The sequence below is a fragment of the Anolis carolinensis genome, unplaced genomic scaffold, assembly GCF_035594765.1.
Source record: "Anolis carolinensis isolate JA03-04 unplaced genomic scaffold, rAnoCar3.1.pri scaffold_21, whole genome shotgun sequence".
NCBI classification, from domain to species: Eukaryota; Metazoa; Chordata; class Lepidosauria; order Squamata; family Dactyloidae; genus Anolis; species Anolis carolinensis.
In genome coordinates, this window is record NW_026943831.1 from 455,968 (window position 1) to 478,658 (window position 22,691).

General features: G+C 48.3%; 1 protein-coding gene across 2 annotated transcripts in view; it reads right to left on the minus strand.

Moving 5' to 3' along the window:
- The window catches only part of LOC103281041 (receptor-type tyrosine-protein phosphatase T), a 57,712-nt gene that overhangs the window by 30,116 nt on the left and 4,905 nt on the right, over positions 1-22,691 (minus strand). For both annotated transcript variants that reach the window (XR_010001484.1, XM_062966502.1), the window contains exons 2-11: positions 18,873-19,064; positions 15,183-15,635; positions 13,678-13,983; positions 11,330-11,427; positions 10,980-11,172; positions 10,600-10,711; positions 9,284-9,539; positions 8,390-8,429; positions 4,178-4,310; positions 89-174 (exon numbers count right to left, since the gene is read on the minus strand). Coding sequence is in view for 1 of the 2 variants with exons in the window: in XM_062966502.1 (XP_062822572.1) it covers positions 89-174; positions 4,178-4,310; positions 8,390-8,429; positions 9,284-9,539; positions 10,600-10,711; positions 10,980-11,172; positions 11,330-11,427; positions 13,678-13,983; positions 15,183-15,635; positions 18,873-19,064 (1,869 nt within the window). In the remaining variant the exon portion in view is untranslated. The remainder of the gene's footprint in view (positions 1-88; positions 175-4,177; positions 4,311-8,389; positions 8,430-9,283; positions 9,540-10,599; positions 10,712-10,979; positions 11,173-11,329; positions 11,428-13,677; positions 13,984-15,182; positions 15,636-18,872; positions 19,065-22,691) is intronic.

Below are 22,691 nucleotides of genomic sequence, written 5' to 3' on the forward strand. Positions count from 1 at the left end.
CCATGGCCTTGCCATTGCATCCTGCCAAGCCCAAAGAGTCCTTCCAGGGGCTTGAGAGGGACGGGGCTGCTGTCCAGCCGAGACCCACCTCCGCGCTGCCGCTGCAAAGGGACGGCCCCGTGGCCCCTGGGCACCTCCACCTTGGTCTTCTGCTGCTTCTTCTTCTTCTTCTTCCTGCAAAAGCCAGGGAGCAGCGTTGGGCACAAAAGGACTGGGTTGGGGGCACGGAGCTGCAAAGACTTCCAATGCCTTCAGCGCCAGTGCCCCCTCCTTAAGCCAAGAGGGAAGCCCACTCCTAGGGGTGGGCACTCTTGGGAATCACCCTGGACCACTCCAGCCTAAATGTAGTCAGATAGATGATAGAGCTACAACTTTTTCAAAGCATTTGTTATGGTTGAGCCTTTTGGCTCCAATACTGGGAGACGTGGTCGTAAGACTCCTCGAGAGTCGGACTCTCTTGAGGAGCGAGAGAGAAAACGGCTGCGGGACATATTTGCAGAATCAACTGACGAAGACTCCTTTGAGGGTTTTACCGAGGGAATGGAGGAAGAGGTGGTTAGCTCAGAGGAGGATGACATGGAATGGACTCGTGTGAGGGAGGATTTGGGTGTTCCTGGTAATGATTGCATGGGAAGCGACTGGCGGGTTGCAGGATCGGACCCGTGGACAAGTTGGAGGGATACAACGGGATCCACAGCTGGGGATGCTGTGGGGCGTAGTCAAAGATGTTTTAGCTCTGATGAGGATGATGATGATGAGGCACCGGGAATTAGGGTAACAGCTGATAGCGATGAGGAGTTGTAACTGGCATATAATGGGGTCTTGAATCCGGGGCTAATTGCGTTGGGCAAGGTAATCTGGACGGACGCTTGGGATCTTGTTGGGAATTTCCTGAAGACGGGTGTGTTTCGTTTGCTGAATACGTAAGTTACCAAGGACACTGGGCATAGACGGCGGGAGGAACTGTGTGGGCTTTTGTTGTGCAACCTGTGTTTAATCTTGATAGCTTGGACCTCCGTCGTCTTCTTGACGGACATTATTTACCTACTCGGAATTGACACTGGACTGGCTGACTGACTGACTGACTGACTGACTGACTACGATCTTGGACGACCCTTTCTTTGGCTATCGGAGGATTTCGTGGAACCTAAGACGCCTGCACCTGGCTATCGACCTCGGACCGGATTGGGACCCCGCTGACCGCTGCAACCCTGATTGATGTGTTTGAACCCGGAGTTTGCCCGCTGCACGGAGGAGTAACAACTTAGTTGCTCAACCACAGCTGTTGAGTAGCAGAGAGGAATCTGCTGCCAGTATTTATGTTCTATTGAATCTTTGTTTACCAGCTTTTGTTTGTTTAAAGTCCCAGGCTGAAGTAAGCATTTTTTGGTTTATCTTTTGCTTTATCTTTTGAACCGTTTTTGAGTGACTTTTCATATTGAAGGCGAGTGTTTGCCTAGCTCTTTGTTTTTTACGAGCATTTTTGGTTCTGTATCTTTAATAAACTGTGTTGAATCTTATCTGGTGGCATTCTGTCCTTGACAGCATTTAATGTAAATGTTGTCTGTGGAAGGGCAGAAGGTACGTTTAGGTTTAAAAGGATCTATGGTTGTGTTGGATATGCTGTTTTTAAAAACGTCTCTTAAGCGGATGGTTCTAAATAGTTTAAATAAGTCTATTCGTGCTCGAAATGCATTAAATTTAGGGGTGGGAACAAATGATAGACCAAATGATTAGACGTACTAAAAATATTAGAGAATTTTTTATCCATACAGATTTAATCGCTCCCATTAGTACACCGAAGAGCACCCTGAGAGGCCATTATCCTTGTCACTGTAAATGTTGTCCTCAGTCTTGGAAGACCAAGGAGATATATAATCATAGGAACAAAGTGGGTACCACACTAAAACATTTTTCCACTTGTAATAGCAGCAATGTAATCTACCTCTTGACATGTGACTGTAATCTCTGGTATATTGGAAAGGCAACCAGACCCTTGAGAATCAGAATCTCTGAACATAAATCCAGAATCAAAAATTTATCTACAGAATCTCTTTTATATTCACACTTCACTCAATACAAGCATTCATCTACCTCATTTAAATTTTGTGCTCTGGAATGCATTACTCAAAAACCTTTCATGGACTTGGAAAAACTATTATCCCAAAGGGAAATGTACTGGATCTTTAAGTTTAAAACCTTTCCCCCTCAGGGACTTAATGAATCACTTAATTTTAGTTGTTTCCTTTAAATTACCAAGTACTCTTTAAAAACCTTTGAATGAACCTCCAGAATCACTCGCAGTGGAAATCACCACAAGCAGAGTCACTCAGTGCAAGCAATTAGGCACTATGTAAGTATAATACTATTATATGGGTTACTTTTACTTCTGTTAATACTGCTGGTAAAATACTTGTTACTCTATGTTCTGTTTTAGATATAAGTTCATTGTTGCTGAGTATAACAACTCCTGAAGAAGGGGATTTTCTCCCTGAAACAGGGTACAAAAATACCCGGGACCCCTGTAGACTTGGGACTTTATTTGGACTTTACTTTCGAAGACTTTTTTGAGAGCGGTGCTCCATCATTATTTTTGGAAGATATTTTCATTGGCTATGTATCCCTGAAGCCTATATACATTGGAACCAATATCAGACTTGGATAACTTTTGTGTTAGAGCTGTTGCTCCTTTTCATTTTGTCTGGTACTGTCAAACTGAGCTTTGTACGGGGAACTTTAATAATATTATATGTTATTTGGACATATTTTCTTTGTACATAGACTATCTTGTGTTTGTGTAGAATGTTTTATGGCCCCAATAAACTGGACCATGAGGTTGGAACCATTTTGGTTCAGTCTCTTCTCCCTTTGTTCTTCAAGTTAACCACAGCATCTTGCTGTCCCTCCAGGCAAGATATAACTATTTAGATGTTTGTTATTTTTCCTTTCTTATTTTTCCTTAGAAACCAGTCTAGAGTAGACTAGACAGCTCCAAACCTTTCTATCTACAATGGAGTTCTTTTTACCTGAATAAATGCTTTTTGAACTTTTATTGAGACTCTGCAATCGATTGCCATCCTAAATAGTCAAAGGCTTCTCTTTGCTCACCCCGTGTAAGTAACTGCTGCATTTGAAAGCTTTTGCTTTTGCTACTCTGCTGCATTTTGGTGGAATCTCCCCCAGAGAGGGTTGAATTGAGTCTAACCGCTCAGAGATTACCACAGCAGGCACTGGAATCTTCATTATTGTTGTTGCTATTGTTATGTCTGTTTATTTTTATATTTATGCTGCTTTTTCTCTCCACAAGGAGACCCAGGGTGGCTTTAGCAATGCGGCACCTAGCAAGTGGATGCAGGGTGAAAAGAGGCTGGAGTAGATGACCCTCAGGTGCCCCCTCTGATCAGTTTTATTATTATTCTCTTTATGCCCCATCTTTCTCCCCATGGGGACTCAAGGCAGCTAACACTACACACTGGACAAGTTTATACAGAGCTTGAAAAGCAATTAAATAGTAACAGTGTGGTAAAAACAGAATTAAAACACAGTAAATACACTAAAAATGGCCTTTGAAACTCATACCCACCCCCCTCAGCCCACCATGAAGGGCATAAGAAGGCAGTGGAGTCTCTCAGGTTTAGTTTAGTTTAGGGCCGGGCTGTGGCGCAGGCTGGTGAGCAGCCTGCTGCAATAAATCACTCTGACTAGGAGGTCATGAGTTCGAGGCCAGCCCGTGGCGGGGGGAGCACCCGTCAATTAAAAAAAATAAAAAATAGCCCCTGCTCGTTGCTGACCTAGCAACCCGAAAGATAGTTGCATCTATCAAGTAGGAAATAAGGTACCACTTATAAAAAAAGTGGGGAGGCAAGTTTAACTAATGAGAAAGTGCGGTCAGAGTGGATGATGAAGCAGCTGCTCCCCCCTGTGGCCAGAATGGAATATCCCCTCAGGAGAAGGTTAAATTGCCTCTGCGTCTGTCTCTGTCTCGGTTCTATGTGTATATGGGCACTGAAAGTTTGCCCTATATGTATATAATGTGATCCGCCCTGAGTCCCCTTTGGGGTGAGAAAGAAGGGCAGAATATAAATACTGTAAATAAATAATAATAAATAAATAAATGATCTGGATGTCTTTAGGAGGCCCACCACTAGCCCTTCCCTCCCCCCCCCCCAGCACTGACCTGGCCATCAGGAGTCCCAGCAGCAGCAGCAAGGCCAGGGCCAAGGTCAGCAAGAGGCAGGTCAGCAGGAGGGGCAAAGGCCACAGCACCCCTCCTCCTTCTCCTTCTCCTTCTCCGGCCAGGTGGGCACGTCCTGGAAGGGAAGGTGGGCATGCGAAGAATGGGGGGGGGGTCCTCCTGTGGGACCCTGAGACACAGCAGGGAAGGTGGGCACAATCCGGAAGAGCCGGAGGAAAAGGAGCAATCCCCAGACCGTGTGGCTGTGCTCTCCTAAGAGGAAATGGGGTGGGGTCTTCACCTGAAGTGCCCACCCTGGACCTCTTGCCCAAGGCATACTCTTTATCTATTTATTTATTTATTACAATATTTATATCCCGCCCTTCTCACCCAATAGGGGACTCAGGGCGGCTTACAAAAAAAAACACACATATAAAGATTGTACAATACATTGTGAATCAATTAAAAAGTTATTAAATTACATCAGACATTCATAAAAACACTTATAAAATACAAATGGGCATGTTTGAGTCTAAAAGACTGGGTCTGTCAATTGAGTTCCAGCGTAAATAATAATAATTAGTGCTGCTAATTGTTATTTGTTATTTGTTGAGGCCTGATGCCCCCAAAACCCCAGTATCTATTCCAATCAGACACTAGAGAAGAGGAGGTTTAAAATACAATAGAGTCTCACTTATCCAACATTCGCTTATCCAACGTTCTGGATTATCCAATGCAGTCTGTCTTTTGGTAGTCAATGTTTTTGTAGTCAATGTTTTCAATACATTGCAATGTCTTGGTGCTAAATTCGTAAATACAGTCATTTATACATAGAGTTACCGCGTATTGAACTAGTTTTTCTGTCAAATTTGTTGTAAAACATGATGTTTTGGTGCTTAATTTGTAAAATCATAATGTAATTTTCCTGCTTCTTGGCAGGGGGTTGGACTGGATGGCCCGTGAGGTCTCTTCCAACTCTACTCTTCTATGATTCTATGATTCTAATTTGATGTTTAATAGGCTTTTGCTTAATCCCTCCTTATTATCCAACATATTCGCTTATCCAATGTTCTGTCGGCCTGTTTATGTTGGATAAGTGAGACTCTACTGTAGATATAAGTCCAGAGCAAAGCGGTTGATCAGTAGGCTTTTCCAGTTTGGGTAAACCTTGGCCCGTTTCATGTCTCGGCCTTCGGTGGAGACCCCAATCCATTTTTTTGGGAGCCTCCCAAATTCGGGAGGGCAGATATCTGTTTTTGCTTTGGGGTGCCAAAAGAGCCATTTTCTATCAGCCCATTATTGGGGGGGGGGGCTTTCCAGGCTCCCCTTCCCATCAGTTTAGGCATTTGAGCTCTTTCTGCTCTAGAGGAGGCACTGCAGGTAGATGCTCACAGACTTTATCTCCTGGGCCCGCACCATGCCAGCAGCCACGCACTCTTTCCAAGGCATTTTCAGGAGGCTTCCCACTTCTAGGCAAGGAAGACTGATTCTCTCCTGGTGTGATGACTCATGGGCCATGTAGTCCTGTTCCTAGTACTGTTGTGACAGATGAAGAGGAAAACTTGGGTTTCCCACCGTTTCTGCCAGATTTGGAGCCCTTGCAGCTGCAAGATGTTTGCCCACAAGAAGTCAGCCAAACAAGCCTTGAGCAGAAATCTCCCCCATTTTCTCGCCGTCTTTATTATAATCAAGATAGAAGCGCTCGGGAGGCGACTCGCCGGAGTGCCAGGATAGCTGCCAGACAATTAGATGATTAAGTCTGTTTCCCTTGGGAAAGTTTAAGGAGTCCTGCACCTGGACACAGTATAGGTTTCGGTTCTTGTTCCCCAGAGAAAGTGTTCCTTGGCGGGAAAACAAGATCCTATATAGATGTTTGGCCGCAAAGGAATCCTTGCGGAGTCAATTCGTCAGCTTCGGGAGTAGATTGTGTGTGGACTACGCTACTCCCGTTTCCAGGACCTTGCTCTCGTTCCAGCCCTGCCTTGTTCCCCGGACCTCGCCACGGATTTCGCCACGGACCCTGTTCTTGTTCCTCGTTTCTTGTTGCCTTGAATCAAGCCTCGTTTGCCAAGGATCTAGTTTGCTCTCCAGCCTTGCATCAAGTTCCATGGACTAAAGGACCTTGTCATTTCCCCTCACTTTGCTTGGCAAAGTGTGTGTTTCGGTTATTGGATTACAACTTTGGACTTTAATATCTCATATTGGACATTGTTTTCCTGGACTATAATTGACCTTTCCTGAAAGGTCTACTCCTGAACTATATTCTACACTTGTTTTTACTGACTTTATATATTCCTTTAATAAAGATATTAGATAGATTCTGGCCTCTGCGCATGGTTATTGGTGCTCTGCAGCCTGGGTCCTGACACCTGGAACTATCCTTCCTGGGCTTCCTTCCAAAAAACACTTTTTTCCTGGCACACTCCAGTCTCCTTTCTGCTTTGGGTTTAATGCTTCCTTGCAGCTGTTTCTACTTTCTGCTCTAGAGGAGAGGTAACTGGTAGTCATTTTAAGGGAATGAGGGTTTTCTTTTTGGGTCGTTGTGTGTTTTCCGGGCTGTCTGGCCATGTTCCAGAAATATTCTCTTCTGACGTTTTGCCCACATCTATGGCAGGCATCCTCAGAGGTTGTGAGGTAGATGTGGGCGAAACATCAGGACAGAATGCTTCTGGGTCATGGCCATACTGCCCGGAAAACACACAACAACCCTGTGATTCTGGTCATGAAAGCCTTCAACTATATGGTTTTCTTTTTGTTTGCTGGGAGATTAATACAAAAGATCAAATTGTGGTGCCGAACAGCAGAGGAGGAGCCAAGATCAGCTCCCGCTTGATTTTGTTGTGGGTGGATTTTGTACCTTCCTGTTTTGTGTTCCTGAAGTACAGAAGGCACCGAAGGAAATGGAAGAAACAAATTCCGCGCACAAGCCTAGTGACCAGTAAAGGGTCCTTCTACACTGCCATGTAATGCAGAAAGGGTCAAAGAAAGAAATGTGCAATGTATTTACTCCGATCCATGAATGTGAGCATGGGAAAAACTGCTGAAGCAGGTCGCTGCACCCATGGTGCTTCCTTTTCCTTTTCATTTAACTTGTACAGCAGAGAGAAAAGTAGATAAAACACTAAGGAAGGATTCATATTTTACTTCACAATAAAAATGGCAATTTATTTTGAAAATATGTGTTTGTGGAAATGTTTCATCCAAATGTCTTAACTGCATCCTTTGCCTTCGGTTCTTTTGGTGGGATAGATGCCCTCTGTAATGAAGTATGAATTTTTGGTTTACAGATGTTATGTTTAATTGTGTGTTTGTGTTTTAAAAGGGTAAGTATTACAGTTATTGCATCTCAGCACTCAGAGGCTGGTTACCATGGAGAAGTAGGCGGAGCCAACTGCCTTTTGTTGAAGAAGTGCAGAGTTTAAAAAAGGGATTCAGTCTGTGCTCTGATGAGGCACAGGGAAGATTGATCCTAGGCTGAGGGGATCAGGGAGACTCAATTGTTAGTTTTGAGTCGGTTTAAAATAAGTTTGGTGTCTTATTTAATGTAGCCTGTGTCCCGGTAAGGAACTGAGAATCTGTGATCGCATATCACAGGGGTGACTGTGGTTTTAAAAGTAGCAGAAAAAGAAGTTCTAACTACTTTAAGTAAAATAAGTGACACTTTAGGGAGTTTGACTCATCTCATTCTAGCATTGTAACTGTTAATAAAAATACCTCCAAGGAGAAACAACATTGTAACCACTAAGCTTTGTGCCTGAATAAACTTGTTATTGTTCCTCCAACATCTAAGCCTCTGTCACATATATTATAAACCAAGTGTGTTACCATCTAAAGTGAATAAGAAGAAGAAATAATTTTAAAAAAAAAAGTTTCCTCCCTGAGTCTTTTGGTGGTTGCATCTTACAATTGGTAGCAGAGGTGGGATAAAAAGATTCCCCCTGCCTGAAAGAACCTTGGACATTCATAGTCTTTTACAAATTGGTGGCAGTGGTTATAAATTCTTTCCAAATTGGTGCCAGCTTTATTAATATTTTACAATTTGGTGGCAGCTTTATTAATCTCTTTACACCCTCCAAGACAGCCCGCTCCACCCACTTGGAAAATGACCCCTCCCTTTTCTGATGGACTGGAAAAGAGGGGCCTCACCAAGCGGTGCCGGACCCCTGAGCCCCCTCCCCACCCCACACCATCCACATAGGGTCCTGTGCCACTTACCCATAGAGAAGTCATAGGCAACGCAGCTGGATGTCTCCTCCTGCAGAAATGGCAACGGAGGGAAAGGGATCAGTCCTATGGCCTCCCGTCTCTTGGCCCCCCTCCCACTGACCTCTGGCGCTGTCCAGGCAGGGAGGCCTCTAGAAGGCCCGAGCCAAAGCCCCTCCCTTCTTGGTCCTTCAAGGCTGGAAAGGGGGGCCCAAGTAGCCCTGCCACCAGATCCCATGGATCTGAAACCCATGGAACCATCACAACAACCCCCCACCATGGTGAGAAGACCCGCCCTTGGGGTCAGAGGTCACAAGGTGCAGGTCAATTGGCTAAGGAGTCCAAAGTTACTTTTCCAGAGTAACTGACGACCATTAGAGTCCCAATGTCAAAAAGTAGTTTTTGACAGTAATAGCCCTGTTTTCACAAATGCCTCCCCTTCTACAAGGAAGGAATCACCATGAGCCAGCACTGGGACCAAGTGATCCTCCTCCTCCGTTGCCACTTAGGGCACATCTACACTGACCATTTAATGAAGTTTCAAACTAGTGTTGAAGAAAGTGGTCTTGCTGTGCAGGTGATTATATATGTAGGAAATCCTGGAAGCAGTTGGAAGTCCCGGATGGTGATTACACAACCACAAAGAAAACTCATGCACATTAAGGGCTTTCATTGGTGTACGTTCTTGGGAGTTGGTTGCCTAGCTGCAGATTGAACTTGGCTTGGAACTGCATTGAATGCTCAATGCAGATGGGGCCTTAGTGATGAGAAAGCAGCCCAAAACCTTCTGGTTCCTCTACAGAAGACTCCCATGGAGTGACCGTGCAAAGCTGTTGGATGACCCGACTTGGCTGAAACTGATGTCCCAGAGAGGGAGGGGGTGGTCAGGGGAAGGGGCGGTCCTACCTGGTTCCAGCGACTGACCACTCGGAGGAGGACGGTGTAGTTCCTGCCCTCGTGCAGAGGAGCATTGAAGAGGCCGTGCCGGTCCCTCCCGTCTCCGACCACAAAGCCCATCGGCCTCGTCAGGTTGGAAGCCGGGATCACGGCGGCAGCATAGGTCTTGTCGTCCGTGGGGTCAAAGGGCCGGAGCTGCAGGGAGGGGCAGGCGCTGGCGTTGGGGGCCGGCTCCGGGTGAGGGGCCACAAAGAGCTGGTACTCCCTGCAAGGAGAAAGGGAGCAGATGGGGCCACGCTGGGAAACAGGGGCCAGGCCCCAGAGGACGGGGTCAGGGCCCAAAGTGACCTTCACAGGGAGAGAGCTGAGTGGTCAAGACCCACCAAATGGATCTCAACAGGGAGAAATGCACAGAACGACGCTTTGGCAGTAAAAATGAGAGGCTCAGAGGTGGCATGGCTTGGAAGCGGTCCATTTTTTAAAGGGACCAAGGAGTCTGAGTAGATGACATGCTGAACGTGAGTCAACTGCAAATCCCATCATCCATGGTCCATCCTCCCCCAAAGCTCACCAGGACGTAAAGTGGGTCATGGGGGATCTGTGTCCAAAGTTTGGTCCACATCCATCATTAGTGGGGGTCACAGAGTTGTGTGGAAGCAGGTGAAGGTACTGCAAATCCCATCATCCATGGTCCATCTTCCCCAAGCCACACTGGGACATAAAGTAGGGCAAGCTTGGTCTGTATGGCTAGTGGGGTTTGCAGTAGTCTCTGGAAGTGGGAGAAGGTACTGCAAATCCCATCCTCCTCCTAACCTCACTAGAATGTAAAGTCCCTGGAGAAAGGCAATATAGAAATTTCCCAAATAAATAAATGAAGTAGGTCATGGGGGTCTGTGTCCCAAGTTTGGTCCAGGTACCTTCACCTTCCATAGATCATTGAGATCTCCACTAATGATGGACGCAGACCAAACTTTGGACACAGGATCTCTCATGATGCCCAAAGAAGGGCCACCTAAGTGGTCAAAGGGCCTGGGCTGGGTGGCCCTTGGGGTCATTCCTGTTCCCAGGATCCTGACACCAAACTGGGGAGGCCATTGGGATGCCAAATCCATGCGCAGCCATCTGCGGAGGAAATGTCCACTCTGCCGCTGTGACTGTAAATGGAACTCAGAGGTTGTGCATTGGGCAAAGAGTCCCCTCACCCTCAATAGAGGACTCGTGCTCAAGAAGGACACCCGTGAGGTCTTGGCCACATGTTGCATTTGCTGTCAATGCTTCCATGCTCTTCTCCCAGACTCCCATCCCTTCCACCCCTTCGTGCTCACCTGATGGGTCCGTGGAGGTCCGGGAGGGGCTCCAGGCGCAGGAAGACGGTCCCGTCCGAGGCTGAGATGTTGTGCACCTCCAGGGCCCTGGCGCCGGGGGGAATGAACGGCTCTGTGGGGGTCAGGGGGACAGAGGTCAGTGAGAATGCACGGCCACCAGCACAAAAGGCCCCAAAGCAGGATAGGGTTGGACTAGATGACCCTTTGGGTCCCTTCCGGCTCTGTTTGGGCTCCTTCTATCAAGACCCTCAGAAGAGGGCTGGGCATGTTGTTTTGGTGGCTGGCCAATGGGCAGCTTACCGTAGAAGTGAAAGCAAAATACAACCAGAACAAATGACAGCATATTTTTAAAATATGAGGTGAGTGTGGCTTCCCCGCACCTGCGATGCCGGTCTCCATCTCCCAGCGCAGCTCCTGTCCGGGCCCCGCAGCGGTCAAGGCCTGGACGGTGACTGTGTAGTTGGTGCCGGGCCTCCAGGGCTCCTTCTGGAACTCCGTCACAGAGTCATTGACGCGCACTTGCTCCTCCTCCAGGAACGTGGTGTTGTAGGCTCTCCTCCCAGTGACGTTCACCTGCGGGAACCGGGAGTCACCTTAAGGGAGGCCTTGGAGGACCAGGTTTGGCAAGGGGAGGGGGAGGGGGGCAAAGCCATGTCACACGAAGCCAAGATTGGGGTCTCCGTGGCCAGGGCTGGGCTTCAGGGGTGTGGGGCCGGCAGTGCCCTCCTACCTGGTAGCCCAGAATGGCCCCTTTGCAGGGAGAGGGTGGCCTCCACCTCAGGACCCTGGAGGACAGGTCCAGGGATCCTCTCTCTGGCGCATCTGGGACTGGAAGGAAGGAAGGAAGGAAGGTCAGTCTAAGTGATTCTCGACTGCTCCCCAATGGACACAACACTCTATTTACACCAGGCACCTGATAAAGTTCATGCTGGGGAGCCTTGTGTTGGGAATGGACGAGCCGTTAAGCTCTAATCACCCTCGTTATGAGGTAAATTCCCATTAAAATAGCAGAGTAAAAATTGCAGCAGAGTGAGACTTACAGGGCCTGAGTTTGGGAATGCCTCTGTATCTTCAGGAAGCCAAAGGGATGCAAAGTTAGCTTTAAAGTTTAAAAGCATTTATTGAGGTAAAAAGAAATCCATTGATGGATAGAAAAGGTTTGGACCTAACTATCTAATCTATCCTGTTCTAATACACATAGACGGATTAAAATAACAAAGCTCTAGATAGCTACATCTTGACTAATAGAGGACAGAGGTGCGTCCTCTCTGGAACAAAGCAGGAAGCTGGAATGGCGACCAAGCCTCGTGTGTCGCTTCTTCTCTAGGGCCATAAACATTCCAAAGGCCAAATTGGGGAAGTAAGTCAAAGCCCTAGGAGAGATCAGATTTCTAGGAACATCAAAGGGTGGGCTGACCTAAATAGGACGGGAAGCAGGAAACAATGGTGAAGCCTAGTATCTAGGCATGCTTTGGAAACAAGGAAAGGATTCCCTCAATCTAACTCTATCATCTATCTGACTACATTTAGACTTGAGTAGTCCAGGGTGAATCCCAACACCCTGCTCCTACTCTTCAGAGAGGAAGACAGGGCAGCGAGCCATGTCAATGCATGGCCAAGAGGACAAAGGTTACAAATTAAGAAGAAAAGAGAAGCCAGGACAGGCAGCAGGTGTGTGGTTTTGTACCGCTCTTCTCCTCTCCTTTTCCCTTGGCTGCATGAGGAAGAGGGCAAACCCCTTCTGACCCTAGGAACTCAGCTTGCAGCAATGAAAATAAGCTGAGGGCAAAGGGGGGGGGGAGGAGGAGAGAGAAAGAGGAACCTTTCAAAGGCTGTTGGGAAAGTGGGGGGGCAGAGAACGGACCAAGGGGTTCCGCGGAGGCCCCATGGACCCCAATGCTTCTGAGCACAGGGAAAAGTGAAATTACCAAGCCGGGAAAGGTTTCGATTGGAGGGGGGGGGGGGTCTGAGCAGGAAATAGAAACTTTCAAGTGAAAGCAAGAAGGGAAGGAGTGAAGTGAAAGAGGAGAAGGTTCAAGGGCCGGAGCTGGATGATCTGCAAGCAAGGAAGAGGGGAAATGGCTGCTGTGAATTGATAGTAAGGAGGCACAAGAGGGGAACCTGTTGTGGTAATCTCTGAGCGGTTAGACTCAATTTAACCCTCTCTGGGGGAGATGCCACCAAAAATCAGCAGAGTAGCAAAAGCAAAAGCTTTCAAATGCAGCAGTTACTTACACGGGGTGAGCAAGAGAAGCCTTTGACCATTTAGGATTGCAATGGACTGCAGAGTCTTAATAAAAGTTCAAAAAGTATTTATTCAGGTAAAAAGAACTCCATTGTAGATAGAAAGGCTTGGGAGCTGTCTAGTCTACTCTAGACTGGTTTCTAAGGAAAAATAAGAAAGGAAAAATAACAAACATCTAAATAGTTACATCTTGCCAGGAGAGACGGCGAGATGCTTCTTGTTAGCTTGAAGAACAAAGGGAGAAGAGAGAACCAAAGTGGTTCCAACCTCATGGTCCAGTTTATTGGGGCCATAAAAGACATTCTGACCAATGAGAAGTTAGTGTCCCTGGAGATTCACATTTCTACAAACTTCAAAGTAAGGGATGTGATGTACACAGGATAGAGTGAAGCACAGAAAAGCCTGTCTAGGCATGCTTTGGACACAGGGAAAGGATTCCCTCAATCTAACTCTATCATCTATCCAACTACATCTAGGCTTGAGTCCTCCAGGGTGATTCCCAACAGAACCAAAGGGAAAGAGAGGTGTGAATGGAACACTTTGTGTGCACACGCTTTAAACCTCTGACTATGAAATACACCAAGCTGCACCTCAGAAGTCTGGCACTTTTCCTTTGCCGACAGAGAGAAAGCTTTGATCAAATACATCTGTTGTGTCTGATCTCCTCACCTCATTGGAAAGAAACCCTAGAGGTTTGGGGGTTGCCTTTTAATAAGGGACGCAGAAGTGGGTCCCAACATGCCTCCAGGTGAGTGGGTGGGCTTTCATGGGGTGAATGCTTTGAGCAGAGGGCTGTTCCACCAAACCCCCCCCCCCCCCCGGACCTTGTTTACCTCCGTCCTGCGTCAAGATGTCTTCCTCATACAAGAGTTGTCTGCCTTCCTTTGCATGGACTCCATAGACAATGACGTGATATGAAGAAGAAGGATCCAAGCCATCACAGTGTAAGGTCTGGTTCTGTGTGCTTGTGCTCAGCCGTCTCCCTCCGTGTCTCTTGCAGGACTCATGTGGTCGTCTGGTCAGTCGGCAGGAGCCCTGGAAGGTCCATCCCGGACAGGGTCCTGGGGGGCTGCAGCCCCATCTGAGCCTGATGCTGGAGGCTGAGGCCTGGAGATCTTCCTTGGAAACCCGGGGCTTCTCTGAGGAGCAAACACAGGAGGGATGGTCAGCAGAAAGCAGGCCCTTCCACTTGCCTCTCAGCCCAGAACCTCCAACAAGGACCTGATTATTACGGAAGGTTTCCATGTCCACCTGAAGATGGAGAAACCAGCCTCCAAGGTCCTCTCCATCAGGAGGCCAAGCTGGGCACTGGGGTCCCTTGGGGTCCGGGCTGCAGAGAACCCACTCCAGGCTCCCTTCCTGGCTTCCATTCCTCTGTGCAAGGAACTGAGCGGATTTGGGGTGCAGGGGTTAATGTTCAGGACCTTGGACAGCTCCCTGAGACCCGGGAATAAAACCCAGAATGGAGCATCTACCCTGGGAATGCTGAGCCCCCGATGGAGTAGTGGATTAAAGCCTTGTGACTTGAAGGTTGGGCTGCTGACCTGAAGGCTGCCAGGTTCGAATCCCACCCGGGGAGAGCGCGGATGAGCTCCCTCTCTCAGCTCCAGCTCCATGCGGGGACAGGAGAGAAGCCTCCCACAAGGATGGGAAAAACATCAAAACATCCGGGCAACGTCCTCTGGGCAACGTCCTTGCAGACGGCCAATTCTCTCACTCCAGAAGCGACTTGCAGTTTCTCAAGTCACTCCTGACACAAAAAAACAAAACAAAACTGGGGACCCTGGGGTGTGTGGTTGGGTGAGGCCCAGAGGGTGAAGGCCTTGCAAAAAGGGGCCACTGACCAGCTGGAAGGGAGACCAATGTGGTCCAAGGGTGAAGCCACGGATCCTCTGAGGATCGGCCGAGGGGGCAGCGGGGGATGTTTACCCTGAGAAAAGGAGGCCGGGAGAAGGGGGAGAGGGCCATGTTTACAGGGTGGGTGGGGTGCCATCCTGAGGAGGAGGAGGAGGAGGGGGGGGCAAGGCTTGGGTTCTGCTGCTCTGGAGACTGGGACACAACGGAGTCATGGGTGCAAATGACCGGGAAAGAGATCCCGTCCCAACAGGAGGAAGGACTTCCTGGAGGTCGGAAGAGCTGCCTGGCGGTGGAATGGGCTTCCCTGGAGTCCGGTGGAGTCCCCTTCCTTCTCTGGAGGTTGTGAAGCAGAGGCTGGAGGGCCATCTGCCAAGAGGGCTTGGGTGGTGTCTTCCTGCCTGGCAGAAGGGGGCTGGACTGGATGGCCTGTAGAGACCCCTCCCAACTCTATGGTTCCATGATGCTATGACCCCCAACTCACCAACGCATTGGAGGCCACTGGTGTCCCATTCGGGGTGGCCGTCCTTCTTGAGGCACAAGATCCAGCTTCTGCGTCCAGCGTATTGCTCTGAGCGACAGCTCACCCAGACCCATTCACCAATGGCAAAGGTCTCTTTGTTATATGGTTCGACAGCAAAGATGGAGGGGGGCCACTCTGCCCTCAAACAAGACCCTCCCGGAGCCTTGCTGGTGGTCAGTGGGGGGCCTGGCTCAGGGCTGGTCCAAGGAGGGGGGGCACTTGACCCCTCTTCTGCCTGGCAAACGGGTGTGACGTTCCAGCCAAACCTGTTAGTCTTTTCAACACAACGGACACTCTCCGGAACAGGACGGAACCCTTCTGCGCAGGTCAGGCTCAGGGTCTCTCCGAGGGCAAAGGTCAAGGCCCGAGGTGTCCAGTCCAGGCGGCCGTCCCAGGTCTTGATCTCTTGGCATCCTTTGGGGAAGCAAGCGGAGGAGGGCTCCTGTCAGTCTGGCTCTCGCTCCAAAGGAAGGATCCTCAGCGCTAGGCTTAGGGTTATTGTTCCGGGTTCAAAAGTTTTGGGAAGGGGAGAGCAGGGGGATCGTGGCCCAAAATTATGCATAGAAAACTACAGAGTCCCCAGGGAAGGCTCACCACCTGGTTGATGGTGCATCCCCACTGAAGGAAGAATGCATCCTGACCTCACTTGAACTGCCAGGGATGCATACTGTGGAATTGTGGGCTTTGTAGTTTGGTGAGGGACTTAACTCTCTTTGCAAACTACAACTCTCAGGGTGCTACAGCACTGAGCCATGGAGCCCAAAGGCATGTCCAACAGCATTAACTCTACAGTGTAGAGGCTCCCCTTGACACAATACTCTGAAATCACAACTTTTGTTTTGGGAGATGGCCATTAACCCAATCAGAAGCAAAACACAGAACTGACAAGGGATCCCTCCTTTGGCTTCTGTCCATCTTGTGCCTTGAGTGAAACAGTTGAACCTGTACCAGCTGTTTGGGAGATCTTTTGGACCTTTGCTAGAAAGTAAAAAAGGCATCTTCCAACAAAGGAACTAGCCATGACTTCTTTTTAACAGACTGGCAAAATATTTGTGATAAATATGATGTGTGGTTTGCATGAAATTGTATGAAAGGTGTATGGTTGAGGCCAGCCCGTGGCGAGGATGAGCACCTGTCAATTAAAAAATAAAAAATAGCCCCTGCTCGTTGCCTGCCTAGCTAACCAAAAGATAGTTGAATCCAGGAAATAAGGTACCACTTATAAAGTGGGGAGGCAAATTTAACTAATTTACGACATTGGAATGAGGAAGTGCTGTCGCAGTGGATGATGAAGCAGCTGCTCCCCCCTGTGGCCAGAATTGAACATCCCCTCAGGAGAAGGTTAAATTGCCTCTGCGTCTGTCTCTGTCTTTGTTCTCTGTGTATATGGCATTGAATGTTTGCCCAATATGTATATAATGTGATCCGTCCTGAGTCCCCTTCGGGGTGAGAAAGAAGGGCGGAATATAAATACAGTAGTCTCTCACTTATCCAACACTAGCTTATCCGACGTTCTGGATTATCCAACGCATTTTTGTAGTCCATGTTTTCAATATATCATGATATTTTGGTGATAAATTCGTAAATACAGTAATTACTACATAGCATTACTGTGTATTGAACTACTTTTTCTGTCAAATTTGTTGTATAGCATGATGTTTTGGTGCTTAATTTGTAAAATCATAACCTAATTTGATGTTTAATAGGCTTTTCCTTAATTCCTCCTTATTATCCAACATATTCGCTTATCCAACATTCTGCCGGCCCGTTTATGTTGGATAAGTGAGACTCTACTGTACTGTAAATAAATAAATAAATAAAAATATGCAGTCTGAAGATGCCATCCTAAGGAATACTGAGACTTGGAAAACTACTAAACGGCTGAACTGTGATTAGAAAAGTTACTACAGTAGAGTCTCACTTATCCAACATAAACAGGCCGGCAGAACATTGGATAAGCGAATATGTTGGATAATAAGGAGGGGTTAAGGAAAACCCTATTACACATCAAATTAGGTTATGATTTTACAAATTAAGCACCAAAACATCATGTTGAACAACAAATTTGACAGAAAAAGTAGTTCAATATGCAGTAATGCTACGTAGTAATTACTGTATTTACGAATTTAGCACCAAAATATCACGATGTATTGAAAACATTGACTACAAAAATGCGTTGGATAATCCAGAACGTTGGATAAGCGAGTGTTGGATAAGTGAGACTCTACTGTAATAAGAACTTCCGACAATGATTAACTCTTGATGGAAAACAACATGTTTACATTACCAGAGACAATGACTCCTCTAAGTTAAGGAACTTCAAACAGTACTTCTTACTTAAACCAATATCAGTTAAGATGGAAGTAAAGCTAGTATCTGTCCAGAATTGATGGAGTCAGCATGCTTTAGCTGGCAAAACATCCTGTCACTCATGTACAACTTCTTGAACAATTTGGAACAATATCAGCAGAAATATGCCATATAAGAGACCTTTTTACTTTCCAAAAATGTGGCAGACAGGAAGGATCTAGTCACCCGCCACTCTTCTTCAAGGGACGGAGAACAATGGTGTATTCGTGGAATGGCAGATTTGCAAGGGACGCAATCTAGCCCATGTGCGGTTCTTCTCTCCAGAAACAGGGAGAAGGGACTATGCATGATGAATGAAGGAATGTTTATGTGTTTGTGAATGATGAGTCCAATGTAATATCCTCTTTGTTTGTGTACTCAATGAAGCTCTGTGTGTCTATCTTCATTGCTCCGTGATATACTCTGTCTCACTGTAAAGGGGATAAAAGAACCTTCTGAATGATTAAAAGGTATTCATGACATATTTTCCCCTAATAAAAAGGTAAAGGTTTTTTTCCTGATGTTAAGTCCAGTCGTGACCAAATCTGGGGGTTGGTGCTCATCTCCATTTCTAAGACGAAGAGCCGGCGTTGTCCATAGACACCTCCAAGGTCATGTGGCCACTGGCAAGACTGCATGGAGCGCTGTTTACCTTCCCGTTGGAGCGGTACCTATTGATCTACTCACATTTCCATGTTTTCGAACTGCTAGGTTGGCAGGAGCTGGGGCTAACAGCAGGCGCTCATTCCGCTCCTGGGATTTGAACCTGGGACCTTTCGTTCTGCAAATTCAGCCGCTCAGTGCTTTAACGGTCTGTGCCACCTTCTGCTAAATGGCAAAGAAATAATAGGAGTCTTCTAAGGATCCTCCTCCCACAAAGGCAAGGGAGATCACCGATGAGTCTGACATCTTTGGATCGTGGATGGAGGGCGATTAATAAGTAATTAAATGATGATGATGATGATCATTCATGAAGAACCAAAGTGAGCATTGGCTGAAACCCAGGGTGCATCGGCACTCTAGAATGAATGCAATTTTCCAAAGAATGAAACCATGCCAGTTCAGTAGAGTCAAACCGCGTTAATTCTACAGTGTGGATGCATCCCAGATGTGAATTGAGTTTTAATAGGTGGAAAGAGAGCATCTCTCTGTTTCTCGTTGTCTCTTCTTCCACCTTTGTGTAGCATTTGGCCCAACCTTCCCCAGGAGGACCCCCAATTTCAAGGGCCCCCAACCCAACCTAAGGACCCCACTCCAGACCAAGGGTGACCTTTTGCTTGGTCCCCACTTAAACCCACTCACGCAGGCAGGGGACGCGGCTGAGGTCCCAGGCGGCTCCCTCTCCTTCGGCCACACAGACCGCCTCGTAGACCTCTCGCTCTTTGATTTTCTGACAGGACACAGATGCCGTCTCATTGACATAGAACTCCTTTTTGTCGGGAGAAAAGGCTGCGAACTTCAGCAAGGACCCAGTCACTTTGCACTTGGGCGGTTCTGGAGGAAGAGAGACAAGTGAGGAAATTATGGTAAAACACTCACAGTGGGAGGAAGACAATTCAGGAATATGCTGAGTGGTAGTTTGTTTGTTTGTTTGTTTATTTATTTATTGTATTTATATTCTGTCCGAATCAGGCCGGAGAACATATGTATGGCAAACATTCAATGCCATCAGACAAACAACATAGACACACACAGAGGCAATTTCACATTTCCAGCTTCATGAGGGTATGCTCGATTCCGGCCACAGGGGGAGCTGTTGCTTCACCGTCCACAAGTGACACTGAGTACTGTACTTCCTCATTCCTTCCGCGTGCTGCTGGCAGTTTTATGGTGTTGTAAATTAGTTAAATTAGCCTCCCCGCATAAAGCGCACCTAAATTTCCTAGTTGACAGATGCAACTGTCTTTCGGGCTGTTTAGGTAAACAGCAAGCTGGGCCATTTAATGGTCGGGGGCTTAACCTGACCTGGGCTTCGAACTCATGACCTCTCGGTCAGTAGTGATTTATTGCAGCTGGTTACTAGCCAGCTGTGCCAAGGTTCAACCTTCTCTGGATGCATCCGTACAACATTAATCCCATAGGCCCCATGGGAATCCCCAAGGGATTTCAGGTGGCCCACGGTGGTCCAAGAGCAGGAGCCAGAGCCTGGCGCCCAGACCCCAGACCCACCTCCCCTTCTTCTCCTTCAAAGGAGCTACATACATCCCTTTTGACCAAATTGCATTAAAACTGTAGTTTGCCTTCCGCCCAGAGTGCTTGTTCTCTGTCCTGGCTGATGGGTTTAGTGGAAGCTCACCAAGCGTGGACCCTTGAACCACAGTCCTAGCTGAAATCACTACATGGGCACCAGGCTCAAAGAAGGTGAGCCTGTTTGAGCCCCGAGTTGTGCAGGCCTGGCCCACACTGTGGGGTGAGTGCAGTTTGACCCCACTTGAGCTCCCGTGGCCCAGTGCTGTGTGTTTCTGGGGGTGGGAGTTCTACACACAAGGTCTTTAGCCTTCCCTGCCAAAGTGGGCTTTGACCACTGCTGACCCGCATGATTCCTTCTTCTGCCTGGATGCTCATGCACGCACACGGAAATGCACACACGCACAGGCCTTTCCTCCTCTTCTCTGCCCGGCAGCCAAACCCACAAGAAAAGAGAAGTGCCCACAAGGCTTCCGCTGTGCCCGGCGCAAGGAGGGGCCGCATCCTGCCCTGCCTGCCGTGGCCCCCAAGACTGCGGAAAGGAAGCCGGGATCCATGCAGACCCCTCCGCAGGGCTCTATGCAAGATTGGGCCCCACACTATTTATTTCTCGTGTCAGAAGCAAACCAAGGAAACAAGTTGTAATGGATTTGCAAACATAGTGGGGGGTTAAGAAAAAAACCTTGGCATTCATATCAAATGTTTTTTGCCCAGTAGCTGGCCACTTGCTGTGCCTCTGGGGTGGCTGTGGGAAGGTCCTCCCTTGTGCATGTGGCAGGGCTCAGGCTGCATTGCAGTAGGTGGTCTGTGGTTTGCTCTCTTCCACACTCACATGTCACGGATTCCGACTTGGAAGGCACTGACAGACTGCGCTCTGGCACCGCGAGATACAGAGCCAATCTTAAGAAAGGCGGCCACAAAGTCGCCCTGTTTTCTCTGTGCCCAGGGGGGAATCTGTCATCCAGTCTCAGCCACGGATTGAGGTTCTGGGTTTTAGCCTGCCACTTTTGGACTCTTGCTTGCTGAGGTGCAAGTATCTCTGTAGATCTCAGAAAGCTATTTCTTGATTTGAGGCATTGGTATGCTGGCTGATATCCAAACAGGGGATGGGCCAGAGATGTCAATGCCTTAGTCCTTTCATTACTGGTTTCTACTTCCTGGTGGATGTCTGGTGGTGTAGTGCCCAGGGGGGAATCTGTCATCCAGTCGCAGCCACGGATTGAGGTTCTGGGTTTTAGCCTGCCACCTTTGGATTCTTGCTTGCTGAGGTGCAAGCATCTCTGTAGAACTTAGAAAGCTATTTCTTGATTTGAGGCATTGGTGTGCTGGCTGATATCCAAACAGGGGATGGGCCAGAGATGTCAATTCCTTAGTCCTTCCATTACTGGCTTCTACTTCCCGGTGGATGTCTGGTGGTGTAATGCCAGCTAAACAGTATAATTTTTCCAGTGGTGTAGGACGTAGACATCCTGTGATAATGCGTCATGTCTCATTAAGAGCCATATCCCCTGTTAACGTGGTGAGATGTATTCCACACTGAGCATGCACACTCAGCAGCAGAGTAGCCAAGCGCAAGGGCAGATGTCTTCACTGGGTCTGGTTTTGATGCCCAGGTTGTGCCAGTCAGATTTCGTACGATGTTATTTCTAAGGTAAAGGTAAAGGTTTCCCCGTGACATTAAGTCCAGTCATGTCTGACTCTGGGGGTTGGTGCTCATCTCCAGATCTAAGCCGAAGAGCCGGCATTGCCCGTAGACACCTCCTAGGTCATGTGGCCACTGGCAGGACTGCATGGAGCGCCGTTACCTTCATGCCGGAGCAGTACCTATTGATCTACTCACGCTCTGGGGGTTGGTGCTCATCTCCAGATCTAAGCCGAAGAGCCGGCATTGCCCGTAGACACCTCCAAGGTCATGTGGCCACTGGCAGGACTGCATGGAGCGCCGTTACCTTCATGCCGGAGCAGTACCTATTGATCTACTCACGCTCTGGGGGTTGGTGCTAATCTCCATTTCTAAGCCGAAGAGCCGGCATTGCCCGTAGACACCTCCTAGGTCATGTGGCCACTGGCAGGACTGCATGGAGCGCCGTTACCTTCATGCCGGAGCAGTACCTATTGATCTACTCACACTTTGGGGGTTGGTGCTCATCTCCAGATCTAAGCCGAAGAGCCGGCATTGCCCGTAGACACCTCCAAGGTCATGTGGCCACTGGCAGGACTGCATGGAGCGCCGTTACCTTCATGCCGGAGCAGTACCTATTGATCTACTCACACTTTGGGGGTTGGTGCTCATCTCCAGATCTAAGCCGAAGAGCCGGCATTGCCCGTAGACACCTCCTAGGTCATGTGGCCACTGGCAGGACTGCATGGAGCGCCGTTACCTTCATGCCGGAGCAGTACCTATTGATCTACTCACACTTTGGGGGTTGGTGCTCATCTCCAGATCTAAGCCGAAGAGCCGGCATTGTCCGTAGACACCTCCAAGGTCATGTGGCCACTGGCAGGACTGCATGGAGCGCCGTTACCTTCATGCCGGAGCAGTACCTATTGATCTACTCACGCTCTGGGGGTTGGTGCTAATCTCCATTTCTAAGCCGAAGAGCCGGCATTGCCCGTAGACACCTCCTAGGTCATGTGGCCACTGGCAGGACTGCATGGAGCGCCGTTACCTTCATGCCGGAGCAGTACCTATTGATCTACTCACACTTTGGGGGTTGGTGCTCATCTCCATTTCTAAGCCCAAGAGCTGGCGTTGTCCGTAGACACCTCCAAGGTCATGTGGCCACTGGCAGGACTGCATGGAGCCCCGTTACCTTCATGCTGGAGCAGTACCTATTGATCTACTCACACTTTGGGGGTTGGTGCTCATCTCCATTTCTAAGCCCAAGAGCTGGCGTTGTCCGTAGACACCTCCAAGGTCATGTGGCCACTGGC